Here is a 14,619-nt window from a genome sequence, read left to right on the forward strand (position 1 = left end):
CAATCAACCGAGGGAAAAAAAGGCGCAACAAATTCACTATGTGATACAAGGTTAGAATCAAGCTAGCTCTGAATAATACTAGTGAATGATTATAATGCCATAGTAAATTAAACTCGTGGTGTCGCAGTAATTCATTTATATGTGATTGTTGATGATAAAATTGGACCGAAGCTGTCAATAAGAGCTTTTCAACTTATTATGAATTTTTTGAGAAGTAATATGAAGTACATTTTTCTGAGATTTAAGTTATATACATTAATATAATAATGAACTTTAGTATAATTCAACATGTTAAAATAAATTACATACTATTTATTTTAAGCTACCGACAATATAATGGTATATTAATTATCGTTACATGCAATTATCTTTTAAGTGATATGACTCAAAAAAATCATCTATATATTATTAAAAACCAAAGAAAAATACATCACGTTAAGCCAAGTAGCAGTCTAGAAAGAAACCACATGGTATAAGTAGTTAATAATTAGTTATTGGTTATTATTTTTGAATTAAAATATCTATAAAATAATAAAATAAAATATTTTTATAATAAAAAATAAAACTTAAAAAAATGTCCATTTCAAAATTTAAAAAAAAAAATGTCCATTTGCTGACTCCATCTAAGTCATAATACCTTCTAAATTCAAGCGAAGATAATTTTCTATCACATTATTCTTTTATTATTATTATTATAAGTCAAGACTAATCTCTATCTCATATGGGACTTTTTAAATAAAACACGCATTTATAAATGAACCACTTTATGATTTTCATCACGAATTACACATAAGAAAAAATTGAAGATTTTAAGATTTTTTAGATTCATTTAACTATAATGTATTTCTTATTCATTTTAAATTAATTTATATTTTCAAATTATTTGAAACAACCTATATAATTGTGATATTTGAGTATCATCTAAAAGTTATTTGATGATTATATGAGTCGTTTAATTTAATTATATTGAACTATTACTATAGGGTAGATAAGACTATAATTATAAGTTTATTAAAACGTATGATCCAACGTGCTCAAATTATTTAGATCATACTTTGATATGACTAATATTCTTTAATAATATCTGTGCATAACGTATGTGCTAATACTAGTTAAATTAATAGCTATTGCAAAGGTAACAAGATCAAGGCCAATGTCCTCACTCAGGCAGTATGTTAGATACACAAAGTAAGACTACGAGGAGCTCTACATAATTACATTGAAAGGCTTTCTGCATAAGGCTACCTATTACTAAATATCCTATCAACACGACTTCCTTTCTAGTAGTGATCTATTATGCCAATTGACAATGTATCACTACAACTGATCCGATAAGTACATAAACTGATGAACACCCAATAAAATTTTAAAAGAGAAAAGGTATTAGTAGATCTCTACTATTTGAATTGTCGTTCCAAAACATAAACATATGCTGTTCCCTTTAAAAGCGTGTAAACATAAGCTAATACACAAAGAAACATCTCAAGAGTCGTAAATACTGATTATGTGATAATTAAAAAGACGAAGGGAAATTAAGGAGGGGGTGTTTTCTGTAGGAAGCTAGGCAATGACGTCAACAATGGGGAAAACCTTCAAAGGCTTCAACCCACGCGTAATTAAGCGGTCCTCCCCTCCATTCCAACCTCCCCACCCCACCCCAAAACACACACACACCCACGAGTCCCTCTTCCTTCTCTTTTAATACTTCCTTCACTTCTCTCTCTCTCCTTCAATTAATATTCCTTCAGTTTTTCAATTCCTTTCTTTTTCTTGTCAATCGTCTTCTACATTTGTCTTATTGTTCTAAGCTCGCTCCCAAGTTCCAACTCCATTTCATTAAAGCCAATCGTTAGCATCCACAGAGCTAAGTAACACTGCAGGTATAAGCTTTTTACATCCCTAGATATATATATATATATATATATATATATATATGAAATATATGCTTCACATATTCACAGAGCTAGCCCCTCATCTTTCTATTCTTTCTTCTTTTAACAGCGGTGTCCAGACTAATTTGCTATCAACTACGTATATTTCGTATAAAGAGGCCTTTATCTTGCATCTCATCAAAGCCATGGTCTCCTAATTTTGCGTTTTTCCCATATCATATCAATGAGATATTGTGTTTGTTTTTGTGTATTTTGAGTCGTCGGAGTTTTTGCACGCATGTTCTTGTGTTGTTTGATTAATTTTGTGAAACCAAAGTAACTCTGCGCGCAGGAAGTGTTTCCCCCAGTAATCTCAGAGTTGAGATAAAATAAGAACCTTATCTCTTCCATTACATTATGCTGCGTATTAATCGATCTGTTGACAAGGAATGGTCCAACGCACTGTGCACCTATCAAGAAATGAGTCAGAAAAGTGTCAAGTTCATTCTAGACAAAGAGACAAAGTAGTTCAGATTAGTTCATCTCTGGGATCATACATTATTGGTCACCTCCTTTAAACGTTTAAAATTTTCTTCGGTTTTCGTTTCCTTTTCCCTTTCTTTACATGCCCTTTTATGGCAGGCTTGAATATCCAATAAAACATGCCCTGTATTTGTTTTTGCCTCCTACTTTTCTCCTTTCAGACCAAAGCGTGCCTAAATTTGTTTAACGTCATCTTCCCATACCCCCCGTCTCATCCCTCAACCTTCTTTAAGGCAAGCCAGACAACAAACACTTTTTTGACTGTTTAACCACTAAAATATATACTCTCTAAAGATCTGTTTCATTTTAACGACACTTTTTTAAAAACCTTTTCTAAAAGAACAATGCCTTTTTAATACTCTCTCATTTATTTAAACCTATTTCGTTTTTAATCTGTACAAAAAAATATGATCACTTTTCATATTTGGAAATAATTTACCTTTATACAATGATCTATAGCCACACAAAATATATGTGCCTCATTTTATACCACAAGTTCAAAGATCTTTTCTATTTTCTTAAGCTTCATGCCCGTCAAATAGGTTCACATAAATTAAAAATGAGGTATACTTTGTTTAGGAACATTTTAATAATTTTAATTTTTTCATTTTATATTTAATGACATTTTCTCATAGTCAAACAATTTTGAATATTTAACCACACGACATACATAATTTAACGTGTTAGTATATGCATTTGTAAAATTATTGTTTTTCTTTTTATTTGTCCTCTGATCGATGAGGACTATTTTGTAGGTAATTAATGGTGGATTGTTTATAATATAGAGCTGAGAGTCCGTTCTCGATCCATCATTCAGTATATTCAACTACACAAGACACCATCATTAGCACAAACTTTTACTTGTCCCGTTTCCTTCAATTATCAGACGTGAAAAATACCAAAGAGACTATTAGGGGTCTAAAGGGCTGACTCTCCCCCTTAGTTTTCCTCGACAGCAAAGCCCTCATCATTTGGTTTTCTTTCCTTTTCATCTCTTCCTCTTTAACCCCACCATTAAACTAAATTAAAATCATATCGCACGCAGAAAAAAACTTGAGGACAAAAAAAAGGAAAGAGAAAATAAAATAGGTTTTAGATTAACACGCGCTCATTAGTATAAACTTCTAGAGATGGAATTAACTCTTGAGTGTTGCTTACCACCAAATGGCTTGATGATTATATCTGAAAACACTTGCCACCTTTTCATTTGTAGGGTTCATAATACACTTACTTCAGCTTTTTAGCTTTTCATAGATCTTATTAATATGGCTACTGTATTTGTTTCATGCCCCATTTATTGGATATCATATAAAGGTGATGGAGTAAAAGAGGTGCAATTAATGTGTTGATCTTGTCTCAATTGGTGCTGAATTTTATGCAGACTAAAATAAACACAGTAGTGGTGAATATGGATACAAACGAATCATGCGTTCCACCGGGATTTCGATTTCATCCAACAGATGAAGAACTCGTCGGATACTATCTTAGAAAGAAAATTGCATCACAAAAGATTGATCTTGATGTTATTAGAGACATTGATCTTTACAGAATCGAACCATGGGATCTGCGAGGTATGGTCTTCTTTTCGCGTTTACTAGGTTTCTTACACAACAAATCTAGAATAGTTAGTTCTTTTCTCTAACAGTTTAAACTTTTACATAGGACAGTTCAATGAAAATTGATATTTAGAACTATTTTTCAGATAAATGCCGGATCGGATATGAAGAGCAGAACGAGTGGTATTTCTTCAGTCACAAGGATAAGAAATATCCAACAGGGACGAGAACGAATAGGGCAACAATGGCAGGGTTTTGGAAGGCTACAGGAAGAGACAAGGCTGTGTACGATAAATTGAAACTTATAGGTATGAGGAAAACCCTTGTCTTCTACAAGGGTAGGGCACCTAATGGCCAGAAAACTGATTGGATTATGCACGAATATCGTCTCGAATCCGAAGACAATGGTCCTCCACAGGCAAGTAGTACTCAATTTATTGCTTCTATATATTTCCAGTTTTAATTTCTTCATATATATCTTTCCAAAGACACCTGCTGGATCTCTGGAAATTAATGCAAATTAATATAAAGTCTCTCTATATATCTCTGTAGTCCCTTTACGGAATATCTCAGAAATAGGAAATTTGAACAACCTCTTTAGATAGAAAGAAAAATTTATAAAGAAAATATAGTACTCCACTAGTTCTTTGCATGCACACTCTTTTTTATTTAGCAATCTAACTATTCATGCAACATGAAGATGATTTTCAGCGCCTTGTAAGTCAAAAGACATCATAATTTTGAAGCAAACCAAGTGTGCTTTAATTCCTTATGAGTTCTTTTTCTGTGGTCGTCATTGAGTTTTCTCACTCGTTCCGCCCTTCCAAAAGAGATATTCCAATTATCTACTTACCTACAATCCCTTTGACTATCTTCTAATTCCTTAAATACACAATTTAGACATGCACTCCATTAAACTAAAAGAAGGACAAAGAAAATGTTCCTTCCCTAACGTACATAAACTTTACCAACTTTCTTTACCAAGTCAAAAAGAAATCACAGTGAAGAAAATTAAAATGAACTATCATGACTAATAGTATAATAACTTGAGTTTAACTTTTATATACTGTTGATTAGTAATCATCCATAAAAGATGGGATTAGCACCTTAATAAATAAGGCAGATTACTTGTTACTGCGTACAACAAATTAAAATACATTAATAACATCTTTTACTTACCAAAAAAAAATACACTAATAACATAAAAAAAATTGTACACTCTATTTAAATTAAGTCCTAATTAATGTACTTTGCAAAACTATTGCAGGAAGAAGGATGGGTGGTCTGTAGAGCATTTAAGAAGAAAATTACAGGGCAAACAAAGACCAATATGGGTGAAGGTTGGGAATCAAATTACTTTTATGAAGAAGCAACTACTGCAGTCAGCTTAGTGGTAGATCCTCTTGAATACATCACAAGGCAGCCTCTTCCTCCAAATTTCATGGCACAAAATCTACTGTGCAAACAAGAGATGGAATTAGCCGAAAACAATAATCTCAACTTTCCATATAATTCTGATCAATTTGTACAGCTTCCACAGCTACAAAGTCCCTCTCTACCACTCATAAAAAGGCCAATTAGCTCCATGTCACTGGTGTCCGAGAATAGTAATCAAGAGGACGATGAACAGACGATAAATAAAAGATGTAGTACTATTAATAGTAGTACTAGCAAAAATGTAACAGCAGATTGGAGGGCACTTGACAAATTTGTAGCTTCTCAATTGAGTCATGATAATCATGAACAAGAGAGAACATATGAAACAAATCATGGGCTACTTTCTAGTTTTGAAGAAGAAGCTCACAATTATTCAGATTTGGGAATGTTGCTATTGCTGAGTGATAGAGAAGAAGGGCCAAAACTGAATGAGATTTTGAGTTCAAGCTCTGATGGCTGTGATATTGGCGTTTGCATATTTGACAAATGATCAGCAGCTATAGCACCAAAAAGAAAGGAGAAAAGATATATACTTTTCTCAGGGATGACTGAGTAGACTATGAAATTATTATATATACATATATATATATATCATGTAAGTAAAAGTTATTATTATTTGTGAAATGGTGAAGAGAATCCATTCCAGTGGAGTTGGCAAGTATCGCGACGACGTTCCAGGAATTTCTTTTGACGAAACTAGCAGCTAGAGGAAGAATTGCATTTAATAAAAGACTTTACAAATGCACATGTGATGGTGAATTTCGTATTTAATTTAACCTTACTTTTGACGTCAAACGCTAATATTTTACTTAATTTACCTTGCATATTGGTATTCTATATCTTCTAGTTCTCTTCATCAGTATAATATATGGGGTTTCTCCGAGAATCTTCAACTTGGTCAATTTTCTATGAAATTTAGACCCTCCAACAGATTATCCAAAAGAATTCAAATTCTATACACTATATACGAGAGAGTAATATTAGACTACTTAAAGGATGATTGCATATCATTTCTTAAAAGTGAAGTTAGTAACTTAAAAAATAAAAGAAATAAGCTACCTGCGACAACATGTTAAAGTACATTACGTTAAAATACATCGGGTAACGTAAGAGTTATATATATATATATATATATATATGGTGTTTCACGAATATGAAACTTGACTAGGTGGCCACATATGAAACTTTTGCTACCATCCCATCCTTAGCTTGAACTAACTTAAATTCGCTTCAATTGCATTAGCGTAAATCAAAGTGTGACACAGCCGAAGTTAACATCAAATGGATGCAAGACAAAATATAGTATATTTTATGTTGATATCGCTTTCAAATTGAGTCGTGTTGAGGCAGCTTAAACACTTAACTAACTTTCATTCTCATTCTTATTGTATTTGGAAATGTCTGAATAGGTTCAACTTAAAATCGATCAGTTTTTGTCTGTTTTAAGCCAATCGTATCTCCTATAAAAAAATTGTATAAAGAAAACTACTGGTTATATAATCATTTTCTGCAGAAGTCAACGTATCTGAAGCCGGTACATCAGGCATATATAGAGACGGCGAAACAAATGAGTTGATCTGAATGTGATTCAAATCAAACAAAATATTTTCACAAAAAACTTTTGCTCACACCAAATATAACCTTTTAAAAATTTGCATTATTGGGTCATGTAAAAGATATTTAACTACATGCAAGTAAATATTCATAATAAGTATTTTTTATTAAATAATAAGTAGAATTAGTAACCAAGAAATAACTAAATAAGAGCTATATATATATATATATATATATATATATATATATATATATGCTGACGATGTAAAATTATTTTACCATCTTGCTAAAGTGACCTACAAAGTGTTCCTTTCTATAGTATACTTGCTAAAATAGTATGCAAAGCAAATAACTTACGTACTATATTAAACAAAGTTAGAATACACGGGTAGACTTAAAAATCATTTATATTATCCGTATATATAAATTAAATCCAAAGATAACGCATGTACAAGTTAATTAATTAATTCTCTGCTAGTTTTGATATTTTTAACCATTAGAGTACGTCAGACAAATTCAAAAGCAAATCCAAAGGGATTAAAAGTGGTAAACAGCAACCCCTCTGGCCCCAAGTCATTAAATTAAATGGAAATTGGAAACTCCCACTCCAACTTTCGGTTGACCCTCATTTTTAGGAGTACATTAAATCAGAAATTTCTGGAGATAAACTAAATTAAATAGTGAAATCTTTCAAGTAATGATACTCCAAGACCTGAAATAAATTAAGGAGCTAGGCGTCAAACTTCAGCTTTAGAGTCATATATAATAATGATCTTTTCTATTCACTAGCTCCCAAAACAGAAGGGTACTACAGCTGCTACTGTGTTTTTCATAAACTGGTTATTGGCATGTTTTCCTTTTGCAGAGGTTCACTTTGACAAACTACTAATAATACAGTTACAACTTATCCAACAAACCGGACGTAACAAGACATACATTCTCATTTTTCACTTTTATCATTTCATATGGTACAATTATCTTCAGAACAATTTAGGCGAAACTTTGTCATGTAATGTCTTACACCTTTCTAATTTTGGAAGTCAAATTATCTATCCTCGATTGAGTTGGTTACATCTGTACCGTCTAATTTAGAATAAATCCAAAGATTCTACCTGGAAATTGAATTAAAGTACATAACGTTTTGTTCTTCTTCTTTTTTTCAATTAAATTTCTTATTTCAGGAACTGTTCATGCAACGGAATAAAACAGAAAGGAAGTGACAGGTGTATGACAATGGTACGTAAATTGACCAATCGAGACATGGATTTTATAATGGTCTTAATGGAAAATTGGATTGATCTTGAAAAAGAGAAAGCATATAAAATGACATGTAGTAGAAAATAGCAAGGCAAAGTAGACGAAATGCTATAGTGGGCCAATGTGTTAACTAGCATGCGTTGTGCACCATCAACATGACTTCTATTTTGGCATGCTTTGTCTCAGTTCAAAGTCTTAAAGTAAGCATTTGGAAAATATTTGGTTAAAAAGGAAAGGAAAAAAGAGTGTCCGTAATCAAAGTTGAAAAACAGTATTATGAAATTGAAATTCTAGACATAATTTTACTTGAAAAATATTTTTTTATTTAAAATATATACACTTCAAATAACAACAACAATAACAATCCAGTATAATCCCACTAGTGGGGTCTGAGGAGGGTAGTGTGTATGCAGATCTTACCCCTACCCTGGGGTAGAGAGGTTGTTTCCGATGGACCCTCGGCTCCCTCCCTTCAAGAACTCCCCACCTTACTCTTGGGGTGACTCAAACTCACAACCTCTTGGTTGAAAGTGGAGGGTGTTTACCACTAAAGCAACCCACTCTTGTCATACACTTCAGACAAGCTTTAAATATTTAACCACGCAATCCTCCTGGTCCGGTTGAAAGCTCGCTCACTCCCTCGATTGAAATTCTAAAAATAATATGGCAGAATGGTATGATCATTGTTCGACACTACCCGAGTAGCAAAAGATTCGTTAGTCCAGGCTGAAATACGTGGATAGATAGTGGTTTAATTCCATGGCCAACGACGGAAGCTCGGACGGAGCCGTAACTACCTTGAGAGGTAGGGGTGGTGCGGCGCCCGCACGCTTCGGCTAAAATTTTGGAAATGTATATGTATCAAGATCAAAACGTATATATTTATTAAATGTCACCCTCAATACAAAAACTGAGACGGGGGTTGTCACTGGTTCAACAAAGGCTTTGAAGTCTTTTGATTCCTAAAGAACTCGTGTTCGAATCTTGTGGAGGCAATTAATGCTCTGGTTGCTGCTGTTGCTTTTCATTATCCTTGTTCCTATTGTTGTTTATTCCTTTTTCCTCCGTTGAGCTCTAGGCCTCTCCTCTGTTTTTTATTCCTTTTATTTGCTATATCTCCCTCTTTCTTGTTATTCTTCTTCTTCTTATTTTTTTCGTTTCTGCTTCTTCCTTTCTTAAAAAAATATCTTTGCATTAATCTTTCTTTTTTCCCGTACCAGCATACTTACTTCAAAAGCAATTTCTTTCGATAAGTCGTTTGAATTAATTTTAGTTAATATAGTATCTCTTTTTTTTAGATGACGCAACATTAATCTATATATATTGGAATATAATTGAGCAATATGACTCTCTTCTATTAACTTTTAAGAAAAATAAATGGCTTGAGTTGTAGGCATTTTTGAGTTGATTCTCAATTTGAAGCTTTTGCTTTGCAAAGAATTGCAATACAAACTTAGGAATTAAGATGATAAAATGAACTCAAGAATACGGAAGGTAAATTAATCTAGTTAAACAAACAATTTGTAGAAGTTAAGCAATTTTTAAAGCAAATTTTATAATTGGAGGTGCTCTTTCATTAATTTTTTTTTTTTTTGGCAATTTCTTTCATAATATAATTTAAATTTAAGCTTGAAAAAAAAGGTAACTAGACAAAATCGAACATATTTTTTTATGTATGTGAATAAAAGACTTAATCAACATAATCAGAGTAACAAAATCCTAATTGAATCGACCTGGCCTTTTCATTAGGTCGTTATGGCTAGAGGTATATATATATACGATATACATAAAGAGTGACACCCGTAGCCTCTAAACTCTGGATCCGCCTTTGCGTATGATCGGCAAAAGCGTCACGTACATTTCTTTAAGAAGGGAGTGGCTACCTACTGGAGCTAATATCTGGAATACTGAAGTATTATTTATGCCCTTTCCATGGAACACTTTGACAATGCTTGTTTCTTGTGTTTTCCTTTTAGTTGCCAATCACTCTGCTTATCGTGGAAACTGGCAATAAATTGACTTAGAGACAGATGTTGACTAAGTAAAACAGACAATAAAGCTTCGAGCAGATTTTTGTGTTTGTCTAAATCTACCCAACTTCGTATACTGAATTTCTTTGTTTTACTTTTCGTTTCCCCTTTTTGTTTCCTTTCTTTTCCTTTAGAGTCCCTTTCAGAATTGAGACAACTTAGAGATGGTTATGGATCATATTGGGTTGGATTTTCATTTTTCTTTTCCAATCTTACAGCTAAACGTGGAAAAATAAGAGATCATGTAAATTTTTAGAGGTTTCTCGAATTGCTAAATTGAAATTGCAAAATATGATAGTTAGCTTCCTCTAAATATCAAGAAAATGGTAGCAAAGACTTTCGTCCTTTTTTTTTTTTTCGGTTTTGTTTCATTCGCCCACTTTCGAGTTACGTTTCAGCTAGTTAGATAATAATTATTTTTTTGTCTCTTTTTCTTTTTCGATTTATCACTTTTTGAGAGGGGAGAGGAGGATTGGAGAGCAGAAATAGTAATACTCCTATATGATAATGCCTCCTTCAACGGGGTACAAAAAGGTGTCACTCCACAGGAGAAATTGTAACCCGTATTGTACTGATGTTCCATTAATTAGTGAACAATATTTGTGTGGGAGACGTTACAGCTTTTCTTTTTACCTAGAAAACCGAATTGCAATAATGAGTTACCCTAGAATATGACTATCCAAATAACTTTATTATCTTAAACTACTCCTTACATAATTTGAATAACAGAGGTGGGAACATGCCTTTATATCTGCACATATGTTGGTAATCACTCGAGGCTTATCACTTCAGACAAGTATCAGTACTTTTTGTCATTAGATATTTAGTAATCTCTCATATTTAGAGTCCTCACTTCTTCAGCAGCTTTCCGCATCTCCAAAACTGTCGTTTGTTCTTACTTGTGTTAAGGCAAATTAAAATTAAAAAGTACAATGATGACGACTCTCTAGGTTTATGGATTTTTTTAGCTAAACTCCATCAAACTCCTCAATCAATATCAACGAGACAGCGTGATCGCTTAAGTTAGTTTACTTAAGTTTGAATGTAAACTAAGCACTAGCCACCATGGCCCAAATGAAAGTAAAAACACTTCTATACAAAATAGTTAAATAAATAAATGAGAGTTTGTTTACACTAAGTTTCGTGTTGTGTGGTTCGAAGATCATCTTCAGTCCTGCAAGAAGCGTCGACCACCAATGGTGACACAGTTTTGCAAAAAGCACGCAATAATTTTTTGGGGCATCACATTCGTCTATAATTACTCCTAAAATGGCATTGTTTCAACCGGTAATTAGTTAAGAACTGGTACTACGTATTGCAAACTAAGCAGTAACAGCAGCCCTTTGCTATAACCTGGTTACCTCTAGGTAAACTTTTAAGTAGCAGCCAAGGAATAGCACTACAATCCACCTTAGATACCTTAGCTAATAGGGGTACGTATAAGGTTACAAAATTACAGGTGTTAAAGATGAGGAACTATAGTGATAAGAGACAAAGAATTAACATGTATAATGAGTTGTATAGAAGCAGGGCATTATCTTGATGACCTTTTCATGCAGCACAGGTTTGAACACCAAAAATAGGAAGGTTCACTCTTGCCCGTAAACATTTGATGGATATAATTTCTCATATTACGGTACAATGATTTCGCAAATGAAACAAATCAAAGTAATTACTTTATTGGAGAGAGGTTAATATTAAATGCTTTAAAGTCATAAAAGATAATTCTTCGATGTCTTTATGAGTTTAACCCAGATCTGGTCTGGTGTGTCCCTAATATCATCACTAACCTTAACCATTAGCTTCAGCCTTCAGGGGAGTGACAAATAGACGGGTTAGGTCTGCCATCCACACCTGCAATTGGACCACTAGTGAAGAAGATCCCTTGCACTAAAGACGTTTGGCCAAATCACCAGTAGCATGTGACTTCCACTAGTCCATCGGAGTTTATAAATGGAAAACAAATTCTTCTCTTTATTGAGGCGCCAAACTGTTATTCCCAATTTATGTCACAAGCTGATGATATATCGCATAAGAATACCTGCATAGTACATCTCTTTTTTCTCTATGGCTGAATGAAGTACATAGACATTAACAACAAACATGATGAAGACAAATAAAAAAGAATACATCAAGTACAGAGAAAAACCAAAAACATGAGACTTAAAATTCTTCCTCTTAAATCTTGTATGTCCTCCATTCCTCTCCCTTTTGTCAATATAATCAGCATGAGGAAGGGAGCTATGCGTCTCTTCTTAGCAATTAAATCCAGTTAGGAATTTACGCTGGCAGTCAATCTCCATATAGGATTCCCTTCTACATATCCTGACATATTTCTCCAAAACACTTTAATAAAATAGAGCCAAGCAGTTGGTGTAACATCACATTTTTCTTCCACTAAAAAAATCCTTTAACAACTTTATTTTGCATAATATGGACCATAAGAATCATAAAACCACCCCGACTTGTTTGACATTGACGCATATTAATTGTCGTAGAAACCGTCCAACCACCTCATTAGCATGAAATGCAGAACGAATATGAGGGTAACTCACTTTGATATGCTTTATATTTTAATCCATGTGCACACACAAATGAACGCCCCATTACACAATGTGCTTACAAGTGCAGAACCCCAGGAATTTCCTAATCACAAATGACAAAGGAATTCAGAAGAAAGATTAGCCTACTTAATCACCAACGCACCCTAAACCACTTTAACCAGAAAAATAGCAAACCAAAACCCTCTGAAAGAAATATAAAACACAAGCTTTCGCCTGAGTTTGAGTAGTGCAGGGGTGAATCACACTAAACTCATGGAGTGATCAATAATAACCCCCCGGCCGATAAGAGAAGAGAATCAAAATAAAACGACTGATTGTAGTGTCCTAATAAACCATTTCCCACAGTTACAAAATTTAAGTGCCATACCATGAAAAATCAAATACTAATGGCCAAATGCTCATATATATATGAACAAATTGACATCACCAAAAATAAGGATCATGCTAGCACAGATATGTGTAATTAATGAACTTGTTGAGTTGTTCTCACTAAATTTGGCAGACAAATGCATTCCTCCCACTATATGAAAAAATGAGATAAGACGGACCTATAATCAAATGGAAAAAAGTTATCTCGAAAGACCTACAATTTTTTTGATAAGGATCACGAAAGACCTACAATCTCTTCGAATCTTGCAGACTTGGTGAAAAATAAAACACACAATAAAACAAAAGTCAATATAGACGATACAAATTAGTTGGGATTAATGCTTAGTAATGTTTGTAAACTTACATTAGGTCCCACATTTGCTAGGAGTATTTTTAATTAAAATTTGTATGTTAAGAGGAAAATATAAAGGACATTCTAATGTTAAAACCTAAATGATTTGAACATTGGCTTAAAACAAGTTCAAATGGAGCAAAGTAGATAGAAGGGATTCATAGAGCCAACCCCTGCCAGCTTGGAATTGAGGTATAGTTGTTTAAAGAAAAATGGAAAGCATCAAAGAAATTGTGAAAACAAACCAATCAAGGGCACTAACAGAAACTTTTCCAAAATAAGAAATCAAGGGCACTAACAGAAAACTAACATTCATCGCAAAAAGAGGGTTCCCAAAAACCATATGTACATATAAAAGCTATAAATTGCACAACACATGTACACCACTTGCTTGATTAAGCAACCTGAGTTTTCAATGAATCAAGCATTACTTGATATATAAGCGTGAGAAAAATAAAATCAACAAACTGAATTTTCTCAGATGAATGAAGTATAACCTGACATATAAACTTGATAAGTAGACAGAAATAAAGAATGACATAGAAACCTACTCATCAAGGATAACCAGGATATCACGAAGATTGCACCCTCAAATAGAACAACTAGTAAATGCCTCTCTGTGACACTTGAACTGCACGAACCAATTAAAGAGTAACCTCAAATCCACCAGAACACAGCAATGGAAATTGAAGAACTGGCTATTGTCATCAAATTTTAAAAACTGATAATAGGAAGCTGGATGACAATGGTGAAGGTGATTAAGCAAACAAGTAAAGGACTACTATTGTCATAAGTGAGTTACCTTGAAGGCTTTCACGGAGAAGGCGCAAAAAAGGCCGGATGAGGAGGTTAGTGCATCAATTGAATTAATTGGGTTTTATTTACTCCTGACAGATGAATGAGGAATTGATCTCTAAAGAAGACAGTCAAGAAAGTGACAGATATCCTGATTCTGCCAGTGGTTGGTGCAAACTTCCTTGCAGCCGACTGAACCAACAGTGATATCAAGATACAAGATCAATCTGATCAAAAGCGAACAACACTATCTCACATCTCAAGTAACTACCCAGCAACTTTAAGAACAAA

The 14,619-nt window shown here is 33.4% G+C and overlaps 1 protein-coding gene across 2 annotated transcripts; it reads left to right on the plus strand.

The window, feature by feature from the left end:
* Positions 1 to 1,719: 1,719 nt before the first annotated feature.
* On the plus strand, positions 1,720 to 6,057 carry LOC104105389 (NAC domain-containing protein 37-like). 2 transcript variants are annotated; one of them, XM_070195259.1, is made up of 4 exons: positions 1,720 to 1,880; positions 3,796 to 3,985; positions 4,117 to 4,392; positions 5,242 to 6,057. In XM_070195259.1, exons 2-4 carry the CDS (start codon positions 3,823 to 3,825, stop codon positions 5,895 to 5,897), a joined length of 1,095 nt encoding a protein of 364 aa, XP_070051360.1. In that variant the 5' UTR covers positions 1,720 to 1,880; positions 3,796 to 3,822; the 3' UTR covers positions 5,898 to 6,057. The 2 variants fall into 2 exon arrangements, with proteins under 2 accessions (XP_070051360.1, XP_070051359.1); XM_070195258.1 differs by lacking the exon at positions 1,720 to 1,880 and having other exon boundaries at positions 2,905 to 3,985.
* Positions 6,058 to 14,619: the final 8,562 nt, after the last annotated feature.

This window comes from Nicotiana tomentosiformis, chromosome 2, assembly GCF_000390325.3.
Source record: "Nicotiana tomentosiformis chromosome 2, ASM39032v3, whole genome shotgun sequence".
NCBI classification, from domain to species: domain Eukaryota; kingdom Viridiplantae; phylum Streptophyta; class Magnoliopsida; order Solanales; family Solanaceae; genus Nicotiana; species Nicotiana tomentosiformis.